Raw genomic sequence first — 21,931 nt, forward strand, 5'->3', positions numbered from 1 at the left:
TGGGGGGGGGGGGGGGCTGTATGATAGTTTTCTAGTTTCTTTGTGTAATCAGTAGGTGAAGTTGGATTATTTTCCGTTGATTGATATAAATAAATTCAAAACATAAGAACACGAGTACAAATTTAATTTATACACTAATTTGCATATCTGTAATAAATTGGAATATGAACATGAGTTCAATGTGACAACCTTCTTAAGGTTTCAGTATAAAACAAATCAATATTTGGCCCAGGAAAAAAGACTTGTCATTTTAATTCCTTCAGGAAATTTCATAACAAGAACATACATCTACATGTAGCTTCATAATTGTATGATACACATCATAACATGTAAATGAATTAGGTCATTAATACATGTATACACATCTGCATATTTCACAATCTGAGATTTTAGAGTCTAAACTGATGTTAAAAATAATCCTTGGTCCAGCATGCAGTAGCATGAATTAATTGTCCACAGTCTCTGAGGGTTTTTTAGGTTCTGCTTTCCCAACAAACCAGTCATAGTCATTCCTGTACAGGTGGAAGCATTCAAACACAACCTACAACAGATCCAGAGGTCTCTGATGAAACGGTGATATACTTATGATAGTTGTTTATTTACAGAATTATATTGTCTAAATTTGTACCAAGTATTATCGAAATCAAACCAAATATGTATACAGAATACTGTAAATTATAGATATGTTTGTGTGGTGAATTCTGTGCTCAGTAAAGTTTCACAAAAGTTATAGCCACATGAACAGTTTCGTATATGGTACCATATTAAACAACAAAGCAACATATTTCGTAAATTCCTTAACTTAGCAAAAATGAGTCCCACACAAATGCTTTACACCATGGAAATCGCAAAAATTTACCCCATAAAAATAGCCATTTAGCATTTTGATAGAATTTCTAACATTATTCTTTTTTTAGTGACTATAAAATCTTCTTTCAGTGAAAATAAAAAAAAGAAATGAAATTGACCCAGTGGTTCATAGAGAAGTCATAAATGTGTTGAGTTTACAGTCAGACAGATATACAGACAGAAAGATTTATAATGCAATGGGTGATCATAAAAGCTCACCTGAGCTGATAATTTGAAGTGCATTTGTAAATAAAAACACTGACCTCAATCATTATGAGAACAATGATCATCCATTCCAGTTTGGTGTGGCGAGCATCAGTAAACTTATTATTCAACAACTCCATCAACTCACAGCAATAATTAATCTTCTCATTCATCACCTACAACATTAAATTTTATTATACTTTCATGTTTACTAAAATCTGATGGGTTTAGAAGCATAACCCAATTTTTAATGTTACCCTTAGCATTAGCAATAAGTAACATAACCGATAATGACACATGCATGTACATGTAATTTATGTGTAGAATTCTCAGCACTTCTGTCATGCGTTTGAAATGACCAACGTAAACTTGATGCTAATAAATGCTTGGTCCAAGTAAGATTGATTGCAAAAACAAAAAACCAAAGAAAAAAATGTTTGCAAGTGCAAAAATAACAAAATTATTGAAGAATAAGGACTCTCTGAGTACAGCCTCTCAAACAAACACTTTAGAAGTTGGTGTATCATTTTTGAAGCGTTTTCATTGAGAAAAACAAGCAGAATGTTTAAATGCCTTTCAAAACGAGATCCGATTCAGAAAGACAATTTCCAACTTTTTGAAATCAATTAGACATTCAGTATAATAAACTAAATAGTGCATGTTCTGGGGGGTAACATTTGAAGTTAACACCCCTGGGAAAACTATTGACAACTTCCACTGATGCATCGGTTGACAACAGTTTTCTCTCAAGGTCTCAATTTCAACTGTTACCCTCCAAAACATGCACTATTGTATTATTTCTGTAACTGATTCAAGCCATCTACAGCTGCGAATATTTATGTAGCAAGAGTGGTTCTAAAGAAAGAAGCAAAATATCCAGTAATTGTTTAAATGGTAATTACAAAATGTAATCTATGTGTAATTTGGAATCTATAAGATTTAGTTACCTTAGTTCTGTATTTAGTCTGCATTATTTTACACAGATCCAAGTACAGCTTTTCCAGTTCTGCTCTGTCCCAGTAAAAATCAGGTGTGTCCAAAAGATCAGAACACAGGTTCAAATTCTTCCTGTAATGAGATTGCTCACCTATTTTATGCCCTGTTCACACGGAGAGTTTAATTCGAATTAAACGTAAGTTACTGCGAATTAAATTTGATTCGCGTTCACGCGGAGAATTTAATGCGAATTAGTTTAATTCGAATTAGTTTACTGCGCATTAAATTACTTCGTGTGAACGCTAAGCGAAGCTAATTCGAATTAAATTTTGACGCATGCGTAAGGGCAGAATTAAGTCATAGGCCACATGTCGATGGTCAAATATAGGTATCTGTGCTATTTTTGAGTGGAAAACAAAGGAAAATTATTTTAATCACTTAAATGTGTACAGACACTATGACATTATGTCAAATGTATCTGCTCTGCACAATATGACGTGATTTGTAAATGACGTCATAATAGCCTTACTGAATAGCCTTGTTGTAGAAGTAAAATTATAATTCGCATTAGTTTACTTCGCATTAGCTGTCGTGTGAACGCAATTTAATTCGCATTAGTTTAATTCGCATCATTTTACTTCGCATTAATTTACTGCAAATTAAACTCTCCGTATGAACAGGGCATAAATTTCTCTTAGGTAATAAATCAATCTTAACTGAAACCATGAAAGGCTCCATGCTAAGTCAGAAGGCAATTTTTCCATTTACTGTTTTGTTTTGTTTTTTAGAATAGAATTAAATGTTTCCCAAAGACTTTATACCTAAATTCAAATAATTTCCCTAGGTGTTGCTGAACTTCTCTAGCTTTGATTCGAATAGGGTTACCAGCCTTCAAGTCCTGTGAATGATGCAAATTCAATGAAATGAATAGGTGGAATAAAATGCTCACTAAGGTAGTCCGATCCTCAGGTTATCAAGATTTTTAAAAGATGTATAACAGTAAACCATTATCACCAAAGATGTATAAGTATATATAAACTAGTGTTGTATATATACATGTATATCGATCTTCCAATCACAGATAGTTCGCTATTAAGACTGACCATTGATAGATGTTCTGTATCATCAATGAAATCTTCTAGTTGTCTCTCCATTGCAGATAAGTGCACTAGTTCAAAGGAAAACAATACATGTAAATACATGTAAATATACATTATATAAAATAAGACAACAGTAACAATAATGATCCAGTCCTAGGCTTTACACTCACATGACTGCATTAAAGCATTAGTACAGGCGTACTTCTGTAGTTGTCCTGTTTGTTTACTGTACAGAGTACTGTTCATGTTAATGGTGTTGCTGTCCAGGATACACGATTCCTTATCACTGCAAAAGAAATTTTTCAGTGTAGACATGTGTATATCTATAAACTTTGGGTGTTTTTCTACTTGTATAGATATTTATCAAATTATTTGAGCCTTTACAACTAATTTTCAACGTTTTCATGGTATAAAGAGAGAGCCACAAATTTATGTCCTCATCAAATTGTAAAATTTCAAATATATAACAACTCAGAACTTCTTCACCCACAAAATCAAATTCCCTTGAACCAATAATATTTCCTCAAACCTTGGAAAATTGACCCCACAAAAATATGTGATTTTTTATTGTAAAATACCATGTATATGATATGGCATTATCAATTGAATGGATTAGATGATCAGTTGAAACAATGAAAAGTAGGACTATTACAGTGTTGCTTCATATTAATTTGCTTCTGATAAATCTACCTTAATGTAACCATCATGCTCTCTGATTCATCCTCAATAAATTTATCATCAAATGCATTCTCTGGATCTAGTTCTTTCACAAACTGTAAAACTTCATGTCTCTGTGTTAATCAGGAAGCAAAGGAGAAATGGCATGAAGTAAAAATGTTACTCAGAATAAAGAGACAATGAATTGAACTTATATAAATGTAAAAGGGTGTATTTTCTGTTACAAAAGATGCATTTAATAATCAAAGGATTGACTCCTCATATTAATGTTTAAAGAGATGTACTAGTATACCTCAGTTTCAGGAACATCCCAGAAAACCACAGAACCCTGCCTGAAATACAAATTGGACATGTAAAAGTACCTATAAATTCTATCTGACAGTTCTTTTTGACCCTTTATCAAAATGTACGAAAATCACTAAAATTTTCAGTGAATAAAGTTTGATTGTTGAGTTCTCTAAAGCATTAGTTCAAGCATGTCATCTGAACAATTAATTTACCTTATGTCTTCTAAATTTTGAGACCCTGGGATTCGATAACTAGTATATATACATGTATTTGTGTTTATAAGCTCATGACATGTGATATACAGTTATCATACAAACTGACTTTAAATACTATGAAAATACATTAGGATTGGTATGCCAAAATAGATCGTACTTCAAATACTTTTGTAGACTGACAATTAATTGTAGTATAAACAGACTGAAATCTCTTTCTACTAACAAATCTGAATTGAATACTGGTACATATGAATAGAATAATAGAATATATACAATTATTTCTAATAATTTCAATTTTGTTATTCATTTCAGCTTTGAGAAATCAGATTTCTGATAAATGTTATTCTATTGCAGTCTTAATATCCATGGATATTTTTTTCTTTGCAGGCAAATGCAAGAGCTATACATGTATAATATTTGTATGCAAATAAATAGCTAACCACTCTTAGATTTATTTATATTTTTAATGATGCTATAGCAGACAACACACGTCTTCCTTGGCACACTCTAGTTTTCATATCGGTCTACATCACAACTAGGCAATGCTCAGGGTCATTTATGTGTTTTAGATATACACTGTACATATGCAGTGGTGTAACAAATTTAACTACTAACTTTAAGCATATCGAAGAAAACATCCAATTTGACTAAGACAAACACTTTTGTACTAGCCACATTAATAAGAACTTACTTTGTGAAAAATATTTCTTTCTGGTGCTCTTGCACTGGATAAACTGGTGTACAATGCATAACATCTACCATGTCTAAAATATTAACTATACAGCATAAGACATCTGTGACACTGAGTAAAGACATACTAGTTTAAATGAAGTTTAAGAATATATTTACTGTTACATATATACATGTAGCTTTATCAATCATTAATTTGATAAGATTTAACCATGTTAGTGCTTTGTGCACTTTTTAATACACGTATTAAAAAAATCAAGTAAATATAATATGAGTATTAATTCTTTATCTGAAGCACTTATATGGACATGAACCTGGTGGAAGGTCTGTGATCTTGTACAGATTCTGTTTTTCTAAATACCTCTCCAACAACTCAAAATCCAAGTCCTCTTTTGATATCTGATAAGCTGTAACTTGTAATTCAACTCCATTCTATAAATAACAAGAGGCCCAGGGGCCACATCACTCACCTGAGCACTTAAGCTAGATATCAGTTCAGTCTTGAAAAGTTTAAATATAAAAGTGTTGTCTTTTGGGGGGGGGGGGGGGGTGATTTGAATTAACTTGAATCTACACTTCCTAAGGATGCTTTTGAATTAATATGACACATAATGGATTTGCTGTTCTTAAGAAGAAATTTATTATTGACATATCCCTTATATTCCTTTGTATATAATTATGATCCCCTATTATGGCACCTCTATTCTCCTGGGGGTTCATGATTTGAACAAATTCAAGAATCTACACTACCTGAGGATGCTTCCGTATTAATATGACCAATCATGGCTTTGCTGTTCTTGAGAAGAAGATTTTTAAAATTTTTCCTATGTATTCCTATGTAAAACTTTGATTTCCCATTGTGGCCCCACCCTGCCCCTGGGGTTCATGATTTGAACAAACTTGAATTTAACATACCTCACAATGATTCCATATATGTTTCATAATTTCAAGCACAGTGGTTCTTGAGAAGATTTTTAAATGATACCATTAATTTTTCATGAATTCATAATTATCTCCCCTTGAAAGAAGGTGTTGCCCTTCATTTGAAAAAACTTGAATCTCCTTTACCCCAGGATACTTGTGGCAAGTTTGGTTGAAATTGGCCCAGTGGTTCTTGAGAAGAAGATGAAAATGTGAAAATTTTATGACAAGGTCAATGACGACAGACAATGGACAAATTTCGATCAGAAAAGCTCACTTGAGCCTTTGGCTCTGGTGAGCAAAGAAAAAATAATTGCATACATCTGACAAAGTATATGTTTTGCACATATGATGTAAAACCGTCATAACTAAGGAAATGATCGAGTCAAGAGAAAAAAAAACAGATTGTTTGAAAAGGACATAATTAATTGATTTAACTCTTTATTTAAATTATGGAAACAAAGACCACACAAACACTGGTTGATAGATAAATACCTGTGACCCCAACCTTCTCTTCTTTTTCCTTACACTGCTGGACTGATTAGTGAATCTAGCTGTTCCTGATAGCTGCAGACCTGCTGTATGAAATGTCCTATCACAAATAATGGACACTCTACTTCTTCTGAGCAATGTGGTCAAATTGTTGGATGGCTTTACTGTACCAAATGAACTGTATTGCCTTAAATACTGTGTCCTTATATATCCACTTTTGGTGCTCACAAGACAATGCTGTATGGAGCCAAAATAACGACAGCAAATTTTCTGCAGCAACATATTTTATTTATTAAGTTTTTTGACACTTCTAGTCATGTCCCAATTCCAACCTGAAAGAATTTTAATGTGAACACTATACATATGATAAAAAAGTGAGTGTTGGTAAAATGTGTAAAATGGGTAAATGTATAAAAAAAAAAAAAAGGCCAGAGCAATTTGAAAACCAAGATTTTCAATGTTCAATGTTTAACATTGTATATATTAATGGTATAACAGAAATAATATTTTCTTCTATAATAAATAATATTTTCTTCTATAATAAATATTTTTAAAAAAACCTGGCCATTAAAACTGAGTCTGATAACCCTTGATAAATAAGAAAATTCTGAAATAATATTGTAATTTTTTTTTGTATTAAAGTACTGAAATAATTTGTGTTTGGAAAATTTACTGTGCTACACAATCAAGTTGAACTGTCTGGACTTTTGTTTTCATGGTAAAATTCAGTTATTTCTTTTGCCATGGTTTTCTTGAAAATGCATCTTAAAATTACACTCGTCTGATCATATTTATGGAGCTTTGTGATCAAATTAAAGGTTTGTCATCATGGTCATGGGACTCTTTGACAAATGTGAATATCTTTTTTATATAATTCGTTTAAAATAAAGGGCCATCCATAAATAAATGTTGTTTGGAATTGCCACCAGGGGGGTTTCAGACCCATGAGGGAGGGAAATAATTTTTTATCCAAACTGAAGTTAAATTAAAAATGATAAAAATTGCAAGAAAAAGTGGACACATTATTTTCTGACTTTTTGTAAAAAGTGACAGTACCCCTATTTTCCCTTAGATCTGATGCTTAATAAGTGCTTTGGTGGTGCATAATAGACCAAGAATCCATTAAATAAAAAAAAAAATTCTTCTTATGTTTGGTCAATGAAATTTGTAAGACCTATGTTTTTATACTAAATTTGACTACAGAATATTCTGTCTACTTGATCGATACATAGGACTCAAGGCACATGTGACTGGTCAACTGGGGATGCTTACTCCTCCTAGGCAATTGATCCCACCTCTGGAATTTCCATGGGTCCGTGTTTATGCCCTGTTCACAGATTTGTATTGTTTTAAGTTTTTATGAGATCGATCACTGTTCTTTATCTTCACCCCTTTTCATTTAGGAGGGAGTTACTTCAATGAGGTGGGAGGCAATTCAAAACAATAATTTTATTTTGGTCTAATTAAATTCAAATAAATAAAATAAAATAAATTTGTTTATGTAGAATTTGTGAGTCAAGACTGGGCAATGCCACAAAAGTGATGGCTAACATCAGAAATTATTTCAGAATTTTATGCACAAACTAACAGGCTACCTATTGTCTACATTAAAACTACAAGCTGGAAATTGAAAATGCAATGAGGTACATGGCGTGAGAATAAGATTCCACACCTTTCTACCAAAAATATACTTAAAGCAACTTTACAACATTTCAAGCATTACCAATGAAATATGGGGGAAATAGAAGGAAAATATTTACATTCAATTTCTCGGGGGGGGGGGGGGGACGACCTCTGATCCCAAACCTATAATCTGACGTAAGACCTTACCTGTTACCTCATTGATCAAAGGAATGTCAGTAGGCTAATGCCATATTAATTTTTAATTATATGCATGTCTCAAATCCTGTTCAAGAGCATGAATAAATTTTAAAAACAACAGAAAGTTTTATCGTGGGCAAGAAGATCATTTTTCCATGAAAATATCATCGGCATGACATCCAGCAACTCAAATAGGAACTTGAACAGATGAAATGAATGCAAAAGCGAATATGACTGGCAAAATCAATTCCGGAAAAAATAAAGATTATTTATTTACTTCTCAGTAATGAAATAAAATCGATTTCTTTAAAAAATGATGATTTATTATTTTATCAAATGTAATAGACGAAAATTGCCGATAACATACTGTTGATTTATAAAAATATATATATATTGGAAATATAACGTTACCGGACATTCAGCTCGAATTGCCTCAAGTGTAGCAGACTGCATGCTGTAGCTATGTCACATCGTTGTCTTTGTAGATATTTACAGAAGCTGTTTTTGAGAAGACAACCAACCAGATTAATACAGTGTTGGAGTGCCTCTATTCACACAAAGGACAATGAGCCATTGTTCTTATCGAATATAATAAGTAACAAGCAAATTCGAGGTGAGTAAACAGGCAATGGGATTCTTCCATTAATAAAAGCTGGTTGGATTAAAAACAACTGATAGGATGTCCTGAGTGTTACTGTATAATCTAGCCTGATTTTTAAAAAAAAAAGAAAAAAAGATTAATTTTGTTCATTTTCCTCATGCCTGGTGTATATATCTAAAGTAGTAAAGTGCCCTAAATCACTTTTTTCGGTCACCTCAGTCACTTGGGTGACCTATTGCTATCTGTTTTTGTCCGTCGTCGTCCGTCGTGCATCGGTCATAAATTTTTGAACATCTTCAGCTTCTTCTCTTGAACCGCTAACCAATTTCAAGTTTCAACCAATTTTGGCATTTAGCATCAGTTGGTGTGTATGGCACGCCAAATTCACAAAAATGAGCTAATCATAGTTTCACAGTTGATAAACTAGGTTTATCGACTGTAAGCTATAGTTAACGATGATAATCTATATTTCACATATGTAAACTATAGTTTACACGATAATCTATGTTTCACAAGCGTAAACTATAATTAACACGGAAAACAATCATTTGCTACTGCAAAATATAGTTTATCTGATAAATATAGTTTCACGATTTGTAAACTATGATTTACAACTCTAAACTATACTTAACAAATGTAAATTATAGTTTAGGCTTTGTAAAGTATACTTTACTGACATACAAAGCGCCAAATTCACAAAAATGCGATAAACATAGTTTTACACTTGAGAAACACAGTTTAGGAACAGAATCTCTTATTTTGTATCGGAGATGCACAATTTTCTGTGAAACTAGATTTTACGACTCTAAACCATAGTTTACGATCAAAACTATAGTTAACAATAGTTTTTTTTTTTTTTTTTTTTTTTTTTTTTTGTAAATTATAGATCGGCTAATCCTAGTTACAGCATTATAAGATTTTGCTATGTAACGACAATTGTTGTTAAATATATATACATGTATATTTCTTGTTGGCGTTGTAAGTAAAGGTTCTATTATTTTAAAGCAAATCTAGTTGGAAATAAAAAGAAAAATGACTGGAAAATTATTGATTAAAATTTTATTTTTTTTATTTAAAAGAGAAAAATAGAGACCGAAATGCGTGATCTGTCATTCATGAAATACATGTATATCTTATATTCATCTGTAAATAAAGACATAACACAGTACATGTAACATTGCAGGCGCGGAATTTATTTTTCAACAACCGAATTTTCTTCATACATATTTCACGGAACAAACACAACAAATATTTGGGACTTCTGTCTCATTCTCTCTCTCTTAAATTCAAAGGAGGACGTTGAAACCCCCACAACCCTATCTATATCCACCACTGCATTTCCTCTCTTTCAGTTTCTTTGTTTTGGTGATGAGATGTGGCGGGAAAATGCTTGACACATTGTAAAACGCGCTTCACCCTCCTCTGCTTGAGCAAAAATCTTGTAATATTCTGTCTTTTATAAAATTAAAATTTTATCATATTTCTAAAAATTTCCCCATAGGAAATGTATATATATACACGACATTTTCAAACAAATACAATTAATCCTGTTTAAATAGAGAAAGTAATATTGATTATATATAACTCGGTCTTTGCTTTAGATAATGCCCAACACGTGTCCGTAATATAAAACCTATACCCCTTTATTGCTTCTCGCGATTGGTGCCGCGAAATTTCGAATTGAAAACTATCGTTAACAGTTAACAGGTGTTTAGATTCATAAACTATATTTAACAACTCTTAACTATAGTTTACGAGTGTGAATTATAGTTTATTACGATAAACTATGATTGGCAAATGTGAATCATAGTTTAGCTCTCAAAACTATAGTTTACGATCGATAAGTATAGTTTACGTCTGTTAAATATAGTTTGTGAGTATAAATGACAGTTAACTATAGTTTACAACCGAAATCTATGGTTAACGAATGTAAAACATAGTTTATCTGATAAATATAGTTTCACGATTTGTGAAACTATGATTAACAACTCTTAACTATAGTTCACGATTGTAAATTATAGTTTACAGATGTGAATCTATGTTTATCAACAAAATCTATTGTTAACGTTTAATTACAGACAGATAAACTTAGATTAGCATTCGTAAACTATAGTTAACAACCGTTAAATATAGTTTTACAGATGAAAACTATAGTTAACGAATCGTTAACTATAGTTCACGGTTTGTAAACTATAGTTTACAGTCGATAAACCTAGTTTATCAACTGTGAAACTAAGTTTCGCTAATTTTTGTGAAATTGGCGTGCCATAGGTGTGGGGTACAAATATTGTGAATTTCATGGTCCCTGCCCCCCCCCCCTCCCCCCCCCCGGGGCATGAAGGGTGGGATTAAAACCATCAAAAATAGTGCTATCTTTAAAAATATTCTTTACTCCTGGATATCAAGCAGTCAAACTGTTGGCATGATTGTAATAAGCATTAAGCCTTCTTCCAAAATTGTGAAATTCATGGTCACAGGACAGGGTCAGGGGTCTGGTGTTAGTGACAGGGCTCTATAATGATCATATAGTGAAAATACATGAATTCTTAAAAAATCTTCTTCTCTTCCCCTGTATATTTAGAAGATAAACTAAGTGCATGATTATGATGAGCAGGGTGCTTCTTCCAAAATTGTGAAATTTGTGGCCACAGGGTCAGGGGTTCTGTTGTTAGGATGGGGCTCTAATGATCATATAGTGAAAATGCATAAGTTCTTTAAAAATCTTCTTCTCTCCCCCTGTATATTTAGAAGATAAGCACAAGATGTTTGGTTATGATGAGGAAAGTTGCCTCTTCCAAAATTGTAAAACTTGTGGCCCCAGGGTCAGGGGTTCTGAAGTTAAGACGGGACTCTAATGAACATATAATGAAACTGTATGAATTCTTTGAAAATCTTCTTTCTGCTCCCTGATATTATTTATTATGATTAGCAGATGTGCCTCTTCCAAAATGAGAGAGCAAGAGAGACCAATGTGAGAGGGAATGCAATTGGTACTCTAATAGTGCTGAAGCACTTTTGTTTTGTTCAGTATTTTTTTTTTCTATTAAAGATAATATTTTTAGATATTGCATTTTCAGACCATGGACTTGACTTTATCATGGGAAATGGAATTTCCCCTCTGCTCCAGTATATACCCCAAATTTACCTCCCTACCATCCAACCAATTCCCACAGTCTGCCCATTTACATCACCATGAACTTTACTTTACTCAGGTCTCTAGAAAAATGCACTAAACTTTATTGTTGTACCTTTAAAATTGTTTCTTATATAAATCTATACTAAAAAAAGTCAAACTTTTCCATTGTTTTACCAAATGGTAAAAAAATGTTTGACTGCTGAGTGAAATATTAGACCTGTCGACAAGATATTGGTCAGATTCCTTATACGTTTGTTGATGGAATTAACTAAATCTTATCAATTATTGCAAACAAGGAATCCACTACAAGATATGTCAAAATAAAAAGTAAAAAGTATTAAAAAATTTATTGACTGTATTCTCGGGCAAAATGCATTTTATGACCCTTCCAACCCAAACAGTTTGGTTTTGGGGTCCAACAAAATGCATGTTGCCCCATAAAACAGGTCAATAAATGTAAAATTTGCTTTAGGTGATTCCTGTATATATGAGATCACATAAAGCAATCGATATAATTAAAAATATGATTTTTTTTTGGGGGGGGGGGTGTTGTTGTTTCTGAATTTGAAATCTTTGATATTTTTTTTTTGGTTGACTTTACTGTATCAAATTTACAATTCTACCAATGAATATTGATTTGTTATGCCACCATTTTTGTGTAGTGTACAACCAGTTACTGAAATACATGAAAAACATGAATAATGTTCAAGTGTAATTTAATAATTGATAATCAATGCTATGTGTTTTGGTAGATATAAATACCTTCAGTCAACGTTCTCACAGTTGTGGTGAGTTCCGTCGCTCACACATTGGGGAGGAGGTCAAAATCTGTGGATGGGTGCAGTACAAGAGACTGATATTCTTTGTGGTTCGAGATTGGTCAGGGCTTGTACAGGTCTTCCTACCAGATAGTATGGTAATTCATTACTTAAAAGTTTGTGAAGTGTTTGATGGTAGAGGAAAATTTTCTTTCACCACCAAAATAAGTGCTGAGAACAAAAAAAGAACAGTCATTATGCATGATGATCACAGTGAAAATGACAAGTGCAAGACAATGAAATTCATTTTTTATGTTACATACTCTGTTAATATATTTTTGTTTAGGTCAGTATTTTGAAGGATCTGCCATATGAATCTGTTGTGGAGGTAATTGGAACAGTCCGGGCCAGGAAAGAAGGAGAAGAGAATGAGGTCAGTGTCCTGGATGGCTGAAATTATTTGTATGAAATTGTTAGAAATCTTTAAATGTTTGCTGATGTATTTTTATGTATTATTTTCGTTGATGTGTAATATGTTGATATGTTTATGTTAGGCAATGGAAACAGGGGAAATTGAAATTCTAGCAAACAGCATAAAAATCCTCAACATGTGTCAGAAGGAAATTCCTATAAATCTAAATGTTAGAGTAAGTACAAATAGAGTTACTGCTCTTTATTTCAAAGTCATGCAAATACATGTATATCTAAATTAGCAGGGTTGTCCCTAAGAACTAGACTGGACTGGGAATTCCCAGCCTCCCCTCAACCCTCTGTTAGGAGAGGAACCCCAAATCTCCTTCTACTTTTAGCTCACCTGAGCTGAAAGCTCAAGTGAGCTTTTCTGATCACATTTGTCTGTAGTCCCGTCTGTCTGTCTGTCCATCCGTCTGTAAACTTTTCACATTTTCGACTTCTTCTCCAGAACCACTGGGCCAATTTCAACCAAACTTGCCACCAAGCATTCTTGGGTGAAGGGAATTCAAGTTTGTTCAAATGAAGGCCACACCATCATTCAAGGGGAGATAATTCAGAAATAGAGAAAATTTGGTGGCATGTTTTAAAAATCTTCTTCTCAAGAACCACTGGCCCAAAAAAGTTGAAACTTAAAGGATATCTTCTTTACATAGTGTATATTCAAATTTGTTCAAATGATGATCCCTTGGGGTAGGATATGGCTACAATGGGGAATCAAAGTTTTACAGAGGAATATATAGGGGGAAAACTTTAAAAATCTTCTTCTCAGGAACAGCAAAGCCATGATTAGTCATTTTGATATGGAAGCTTCCTCAGGTAGTGTAGGTTCAAGTTTGTTAAAATGATGGCCCCCAGGGGTAGAGTGGGGCAACAATGGGGGATCAAAGTTTTACATAGGAAAATATAGGAAAAAATCTTCTCAAGAACAGAAAAGCCTTGTTTAGTCATATTGATATGGAGGCATCCTCAGGTAGTGTAGATTCAAGTTTGTTCAAATGATGACCGCCAGGGGTAGGGGGGGGCACCATGGGGGATCAAAATTTTTCATAGGAATATATAGGAAAAACTTTAAAAACTTCTCAAGAACAGCAAAGCCATATAGGAAAAATCCTTCTTCTCAAGAACAGAAAAGCTTTGTTTAGTCATATTGATTTGAGGGCATCCTCAGGTAGTGTAGATTCAAGTTTGTTCAATGATGACCCCCTGGGGGTAGGGTGGGGCCACAATGGGGGATCAAAGTTTTTCATAGGAATATATAGGAAAAAACTTTAAAAATCTTCTTCTCAAGAACAGCAAAGCCATGATTAGTCATTTTGATATGGAAGCAACCTCAGGTCGTGTAGGTTCAAGTTTATTCAAATGATGACTCCCGGGGTAGGGTGGGCCCACAATAGGGGATCAAATTTTTACAAACGAATATACAGGAAAAAATTTTCTGCTGAAGAACAGGAAGCCATTTGTTATATTGATATGGAAGCATCCTTAGGTAGTTTAAAATTCAAGTCCCCCCCCCCCCCAATAAACTTTTCAATACTGAACTAATTTGTGCTTTTTCCAAGCCAATGTGCTCATGTTAGCAATGTGGCCCATGGGCCTCTTGTTTGAATGTCCCCTGCTATTTCAATTCTTAGGGACAATCCTGCTAAGGATTTTTTTTCCATGTGGATTAATGTTGATTATTGAAAATGTTGTTGCAAGCGTAGAGGGCTTTGAAGTCGTTAGTTGTAATTCTGTTGACATTTTATAAGGCAACAGAGACAAATGAGGCACAGAGAATGAAGTATCGATATCTGGATCTCAGAAGTGAACAGCTGCAGACCAATCTACGTCTCCGCTCTTACATGACCATGAAGATGCGAGAGTTCTTGTATGGCCATGGTTTGTAGAATATCATAAATTATGAGTCTCAGTGTGGTTGTTATTTTTTAGATAAACAAAAGCATTAGTTAAGTAAAAATGCAGATAATGAAACTGATTTTTGTCTTCATTTTATTTTTACAGGTTTTGTAGATGTGGATACACCAACCCTTTTTCGGAGAACACCAGGGGTAATGTGTTATTCAAATACTCAAACATAAAATGTAAAAAGTTGTAGTGATTCAATTTTTTTTTAATTGTTTGTTTGCTTGTTTGTGAAATATTTTGCTTGACTGAATTTGAATTTCAATGAAATTGTAACTGGAAAGTCTAGAATAAAAGGTATATGTTTTATTATTTTGATTCACTTTTACATCAAATAATTTTGGACTTTTCTTTAAGCTTTGTGTTTGATTGTACTTCAGGGTGCCAAAGAGTTTCTAGTTCCCAGTAATCACCCTGGAAAGTTTTATGCTCTGCCACAGAGCCCACAGCAGGTGATTGTTTGGACAGTCTACAATATCTGTAGAAAACTGTTCTTGCAAATATTTTAAATTAACTATTGAAATATTATGTCCCAATGTACAATCTATGTCATTTTTACAATTATTTAGTAGTCAAAGTATTATTCACCTTTTTCAGTTTAAACAAATGTTAATGGTGGGAGGTATGGATAGGTATTTTCAAATTGCCAAGTGTTATAGAGATGAAGGGAGTAAACCTGATAGACAACCAGAATTTACACAGGTAAGTACAGGCAGTACTGGTTCATGTAGGTAGCAGTGGATTTTATTTGTGCATGTGTCATGATGATATGGAATGCATGGAAATGTTAATCTTAGAGATTCTTTTTCAAATTGAAAATTATTATGTTGCACCAGTTAAGAGTTATCTGCAACATTGGCAATATGCCAAGATTATACTTTGCTACAAGTTTTAAAAAAAGCAAATATATGAAGTTGAAATAAAACAAAGTTTTTCATGATTGTTAAAAAAACTTAATAGAAGTTTTACTTTCAGTGACACCTGTCTGACATACATCTGTTTTGTAGGAATGAATAGTTACTATATTTACATCCACTGAATATTTTCTCCTTTATTTCTAAAGTAAACCATTGCAGTTTATCAGTTCATGAACAACACAAGGCATAGCACTTGTACTGATTTCCTGATCAGTGGCTGTTCCATCAATGAAACCTACTATAATGTACTTATCAATAATACAATAATTAATCTTTTTAATCCTTCTTTAAATGATTATTTATACAGATACATGTATAAATATAAACAATAAAATGTCTCTCTTTGGTTATTAGTACGGGAATTAACGTCGCAGCTATTGCAGAAAAAATTTACATAGCCCACTTACGCGGGTTATGTATTTTTTCTGCAACAGCTGCAACATTAATTCCTGTACTAACAACCAAAGAAAGCATTTTATTGTTTAAAACAAATGAGTTTAGGTTGAAGTATTAGAAAGAAATGTCTTGATACATGTGCAAATACTACATTTATTCTCAAAGGGAGAGTATTTGGGAAGTAAAATGATATTTGAGAGTGCAGATGTTACAATGGGCAGTATACAGTGTATATACATTTTTTTTTTTTTTTTTTTGCGGAAATACATAATATGCTACTAATTCGTTTGATGGTACATATTTGTATGTATTAAAGAAAATACTGTAAAATACATGTATTTGTACCATATTTATATTGAATATTGCCTGACCTTGAAGGTTGATTTAGAGCTGTCGTTTACTACACAAGAAGATGTCAGAAATTTGATTGAGAATATGATGCAATACTGTTGGCCAAGTGTTGATGAGCGGTTAACGATCCCATTTCCTACCATGACATACCATGAAGCAATGGTACAGTATGGCTCAGATAAGCCAGACACAAGGTTTGAAATGAAGGTATGATAATTGTATGTACTATATTAGTTTAAATCATTTCTAAATGAGGACAATTTACATTTTACCTTTATCAAGAATGTCCCAGAATTGTATGGGTTCTCAAGGACAAATTGAAAGAAATTTCTGTTACATTTACACATTTTAACTGCCTGTAAACCTTATATTTACAATGCCCTAAACAATGAAAAACCTGTGTGAGGAATGCATTTTTTTTTTCAACTTCAGCTACGTTTGGTAGATGATTTGATGTTGGACTGTGGAATTTCAAAGATAGAAGACAGCATGAAACTGGCAGGAGCACATTGTGTGGCTCTTATTATCCCACAAGGATCTGTGAGTAAAGAAACAGCTTCAGCAATGTGTGCTTGTTGTATGGCATGGTTTAACCTTGGGCAAAAGTTTCTTTTTTGCTTGAATATTCTATATTTTTCTTACAGATGTTTTCAAGAAAACAGACTGAAAACCTTTACAAAGAGCAGGTTTGATTTTTTTCTTGTACAATTAAGCAATATTCTTAGTGCTTAACAGAACCTTTTCATCTTTTATTGAAAAGAAAAGAATAAGGCTAGATTAACATCAGCAAATGTTTTTCTGGACTTTCTCTTTGATTCAGTTCAATAGGTGACAATTAGTACATGTATTGAGTTCGGGAATAAATGGTTCTCAGCATGCAGATAGACAATTATCCTTGTCAGTAATGATTTTATACCAGTAGCATGTGTATAGGGATTCCATATGCAAATTATAATCTTCATCTTATGTCAGACTCTCTTTATAATCTGGTTTTTTTTTTTTTTGGAATGTTATAACACAAAATTTACATTCAACATGTATTTTGCTTATAAAGTGTGAGGAAACTATGGCATTCAAAACACCATAACACAGACAGGGGCTTAAAAGGTTAAAGGATGCATTTTTATTTTGTTGTCACAAACATTGAATGCCGTGGAAGTGCAACGTCATAAGCTAAAATCAAAATTCACGCTCGCATTGAACTGAAGCTGTTGCAGTGGCCCTTCCATTAATTGTTACTTACCCGAAGGTTAATACAGGGATTTTGAAATATCAATTACATTTGCAGTCAGGGCAAGGAGTTAAAAATATAAATATACATTTCAATCTAAATATTGGCTGTCCTTGACTTTAATGTCCAAAAGTGTTCTATTGCCATGTGCCCCATGCTTTGCATTGATGGATAGGTATGCATTGGTCTACTTAGCTTTCTTTATAAACAGTTTTAGTTTTTATCTTAAAACAAGTATGTGCAACTTGAGTTTATCTTGAGTTTAACCTCCCCCCCCCCCCCCCCCCCAAAAAAAAAATAAATAAATAAAATAAAATCCATATTCTAGTTGTAGAGCAAAGGATATTTGTACAGGCTTCAATGTGTCATATGAATCACTTGTGCTTTTGCTTCATTTTATTCAGGAATTCATGTACAGGCATGTACAATATTTTGTAGAAATTCGTATCTATTAGGATTGGAGAGGCGGGTGATTTTAAGGCCAACACAAATCGATTAAAGGTTACAACAGTCCAGAGACTGTCATCAAAATTAAATGTTCAAGTAGGGGACCTGATTGTATTAGTGTGTGGAGAAGGGTATTCCCCTGTAAGTATTAAATAAATGAGTAGTCACATAGATGTGACATTAAATTAGTACAGATTTATCTCATAATGTATTAGTACAATAACATTTTGTGAAGAATTCTCTATGATTTTCTGTTACAGTATGAAGTGTGTGGAAAAATTCGAACAAAAGCAGCATCTCTTTTACAGGAAAAAGGTATGGATCAGCAGTTTACAACTTCTTTCTCAAGAAATTAATATACAATAAAACCAGATATCAGGAAATTTTGAGTAAACAACCAAATTGCTTGATTTGAATTCATAGCATTACATTTAATATTACTAGGTGACTTCTTTTATTCATAATTTTTTAAATTCATGAGATTTCCTTCATGTAAAAATAAAGTTCTTGTGAAAATAGTTGAAGTTTTGTATCTCAAACACTGATATCTTGAATACCAGGATATTTCAAAGTGATTTGAATGCCCTAACCACTTATTCTTTAGGTATTTTACCCTTGAGTTTTTTCTTGGTACCATTGAGTTTGAGATTAAGAGGTTTGACTGTTTAACAGGAAATATATTATATGAATGATCATAACAAGGACAAGTGCAAAATGTACCTTGGGATACATTTCTCACACAAAGTCTCATAAAATATACAAGAATATGTTTGTGATTTAAAGTTCTCTATTGACAACTGCCTTTAATTTAAGGAGTGGCATTGATTCCTCCAAACCAGTACAACTTTTTGTGGGTTGTGGACTTCCCCCTGTTTTTACCAGCAGAATCTGGAGGTATAGTGCAACGTTAGAAGAACAGAAAAATTCTGTTTCTGTTTCCAAAATTAATTTTGTGTCACATGAACCAAGGCTTTGAAACAAGTCTTAAATTCCAGTTTTCTAACATATCAAACTACTGTAAATTCTTTATATTTATATTGTCAGAAAAATGTATTTTCTGGTCAACTTTATTTTCTAAATAGTGCCCTTTCTAGTTAGAGGGCAATTTTTTTATCCATAATTTTTTTTTATTCAGATGGACTTGATCCAGCTCATCACCCATTTACTGCACCACATCCAGATGATGAACCGTACCTCAAAACTGATCCATTGAAAGTAATGAAAAATTCAAACAATCAAAAGGAACTATGATTATAAACTGATTCTCCCATTTGTTTCATTTTCTTTTTAATTTGAAAAAAAAACTCTGGTACAAATGTATAGAAATTTATTTTGGTAGGTAAGAAGCCAGCATTATGATCTGGTACTGAATGGAGCAGAAATAGGGGGCGGGTCTATCCGAATTCATGACTCAGACACGCAGAGATACGTCATAGAGAACATACTAAAGGTATGGTAGTAAAGCAGGATCATGTTAGGGGAGAGTGTTAATCTCCAGTATATTGATGGCTAGTTTTACTTTTAGAGTACTAAGGATGAAATGTTTTCCTTTTGTAGGAGGACATTAGCCAGTTACATCATCTTATTGAGGCCCTGAGTCTTGGGTGTCCCCCACATGGCGGTATAGCTTTAGGTAAAGCAGCATAATGAATAATTCATGTACATGTACACACGTTATTAAAGAACTTGTTTGCAGTATGAATTTGTAAAAGTTATTACTGTAAAAGCAGAAATATTCATTGGGGATTAAATTTAGTTTATTTTGTTTTTAACAATTAGCAACGAAATTAAATCCCACACAAAATATTTACAGAACTATATATTGAATAGGATTGCTTTCGAAACAACGAAATTTAATGCCCACGAAACCTTTATAGATGACAAATCAATGAAAATTTATCTCAACGAAAATTTGTACTTCTACAGTAATTTAATTATAGTGTGATGAAAGTGAAATTAAACTTGTTACAAGTTTAAGAACTCAAACACTAAATATTTTTTAACTTATTATTATAGGGTTGGAAAGAATGTTAGCTGTTATCTGTGGTGCTAACAGCATCCGTGATGTCATTGCTTTCCCTAAAACTGCAGAGGGGAGGGATCCAGTTAGTGGAGCTCCAACAGATATTTCTGAAAGGGAACTTGCTCAATATCACATACAGGTTAAACCTATGAAGTGAAAAAGTACCATATACATGTATCACAAACAGATTAAACCTATGAAATAAAGTGCTGTATATCACATACACATTAAACCTACCAAGTGAAATCCCTGTATATCACAGACAGGTTAAGCCCTTGCTAAAGACTCTGAACGTTGTTGATGATAAAGTTTGCTTATCCTGTGTGCAATGGAAGAAAATATAGACATGGACTAAATCAGTGATTCTAGAATAAGGTGCTTTTATTTCATTGGAAGAATTTTGTTAATTCCAGAAGTGTTCCATTGGATATGGATAAAATTTCAGTGGAAAATATATTTCTCCTGAAGTAGGATATACACATGCTTGCACTATTTTATCTGTTTTTGTCATAAAATAAATCTGAAATCAAAGTTGTGTTTTATTATCATGAGAAGTAACAAGGATACGAAGTGATCCATGATTCATCTTTTGTTTATCCTTTTGTAGACTAATGAATATATATATATATATATATATATAGTAATATTGTTCCATGCTTGTAATATGAGATGGAAAATGTAATTTGCTAACTGGTGATCAGGATACACTGCTTAACACAGCATTTTTTTAATACATGCCATACTCTGAGTTTTCCTTGTGGGATGTTAGTCCCCATCTATTCATTTTATTAAAGAGACAAGTTTAGGAAGTGGTTCCTATTACAGTCTTCATATATATATATATATATATATATATATATATATATATATATATATATATATATATATATATATATATATATACATATATCTATCTATCTATCTATCTTAATCATATGTTTATCCCTTTATCCAGTGAATATCACTCATAGGATATTTTTTTCATGTCCCAATGCTGTGATGTCACCATGGGTTTTGCGTGAAAATGATGAAGTAAGTAGTGTGCATTCATATAGAACATGTGATAAAAAGAATTTCCCATGACATGTGTTTGGATATGATTTTTTCCCCAACGAGTTGTGTGTTTTTTATCCCCAAGCCAAGGCCAAGGCTTGGCGATAAAAAACACACAACTCATTGGATAAAAATCATATCCAACCACAAATCATGGGAGAACATATGTATATATATATATATATATATATATATATATATATATATATATATATATATATATATATATATATATATATATATATATATATATATATATACATCATTAATCAAAATATAAAATACTATATATTGAATGTCAGAAGAGTTCTGGGGAACGGAGCTTTTGTAGATAAAACGTCGTTTTCTGGCCCCCAGTTGGTCTCCTGGATGAAAATGAAAACCTTATTGAACTACTTTACAGAACACCACCAATTATATGTCAAAAGAGGCTACTGCATAAAATGTA

General features: G+C 32.7%; 2 protein-coding genes across 3 annotated transcripts; one reads left to right on the forward strand and one right to left on the reverse strand.

Annotated features, from left to right (window-relative positions):
• Nucleotides 1-143: 143 nt before the first annotated feature.
• On the reverse strand, nt 144-8,357 carry LOC133196692 (required for meiotic nuclear division protein 1 homolog). 2 transcript variants are annotated; one of them, XM_061332551.1, is made up of 12 exons: nt 8,211-8,357; nt 6,377-6,705; nt 5,275-5,392; nt 4,962-5,034; nt 4,060-4,099; nt 3,780-3,880; nt 3,260-3,375; nt 3,093-3,157; nt 2,811-2,887; nt 2,001-2,121; nt 1,113-1,229; nt 144-541 (listed from the first exon to the last, which is right to left on the reverse strand). In XM_061332551.1, the coding sequence occupies exons 2-12, from the start codon at nt 6,653-6,655 to the stop codon at nt 446-448; spliced, it is 1,203 nt and encodes a 400-aa protein (XP_061188535.1). In that variant the 5' UTR covers nt 6,656-6,705; nt 8,211-8,357; the 3' UTR covers nt 144-445. The 2 variants fall into 2 exon arrangements, with proteins under 2 accessions (XP_061188535.1, XP_061188534.1); XM_061332550.1 differs by having other exon boundaries at nt 8,204-8,357.
• A 259-nt stretch (nt 8,358-8,616) lies between these two features.
• On the forward strand, nt 8,617-20,961 carry LOC133196693 (aspartate--tRNA ligase, mitochondrial-like). The gene is made up of 18 exons (XM_061332552.1): nt 8,617-8,807; nt 12,684-12,847; nt 13,036-13,122; nt 13,244-13,336; nt 14,912-15,041; nt 15,165-15,211; nt 15,446-15,517; nt 15,663-15,767; nt 16,757-16,936; nt 17,162-17,269; nt 17,374-17,415; nt 18,399-18,548; nt 18,668-18,722; nt 19,221-19,301; nt 19,543-19,622; nt 19,747-19,857; nt 19,965-20,040; nt 20,424-20,961. Exons 1-18 carry the CDS (start codon nt 8,657-8,659, stop codon nt 20,585-20,587), a joined length of 1,896 nt encoding a protein of 631 aa, XP_061188536.1. The 5' UTR covers nt 8,617-8,656; the 3' UTR covers nt 20,588-20,961.
• Nucleotides 20,962-21,931: the final 970 nt, after the last annotated feature.

The sequence above is a fragment of the Saccostrea echinata genome, unplaced genomic scaffold, assembly GCF_033153115.1.
Source record: "Saccostrea echinata isolate AGI-Se365-2 ecotype Australia unplaced genomic scaffold, CSIRO_AGI_Sech_v1 ptg000030l, whole genome shotgun sequence".
Taxonomy (NCBI): domain Eukaryota; kingdom Metazoa; phylum Mollusca; class Bivalvia; order Ostreida; family Ostreidae; genus Saccostrea; species Saccostrea echinata.

Coding starts and splice junctions, on each gene's coding strand:
- LOC133196692 (XM_061332551.1), bottom strand. CDS start 6,655: ATGTTGCTGCAGAAAATTTGCTGTCGTTATTTTGGCTCCATACAGCAT. Junction 5,035..5,274: donor GATCACAGACCTTCCACCAG/GTTCATGTCCAT, acceptor TTAATATTTTAG/ACATGGTAGATGTTATGCAT. Junction 4,100..4,961: donor AAAGAAATATTTTTCACAAA/GTAAGTTCTTAT, acceptor TTTGTATTTCAG/GCAGGGTTCTGTGGTTTTCT.
- LOC133196693 (XM_061332552.1), top strand. CDS start 8,657: ATGTCACATCGTTGTCTTTGTAGATATTTACAGAAGCTGTTTTTGAGA. Junction 13,337..14,911: donor CTATAAATCTAAATGTTAGA/GTAAGTACAAAT, acceptor ACATTTTATAAG/GCAACAGAGACAAATGAGGC. Junction 18,549..18,667: donor GTGGAGAAGGGTATTCCCCT/GTAAGTATTAAA, acceptor TTTCTGTTACAG/TATGAAGTGTGTGGAAAAAT.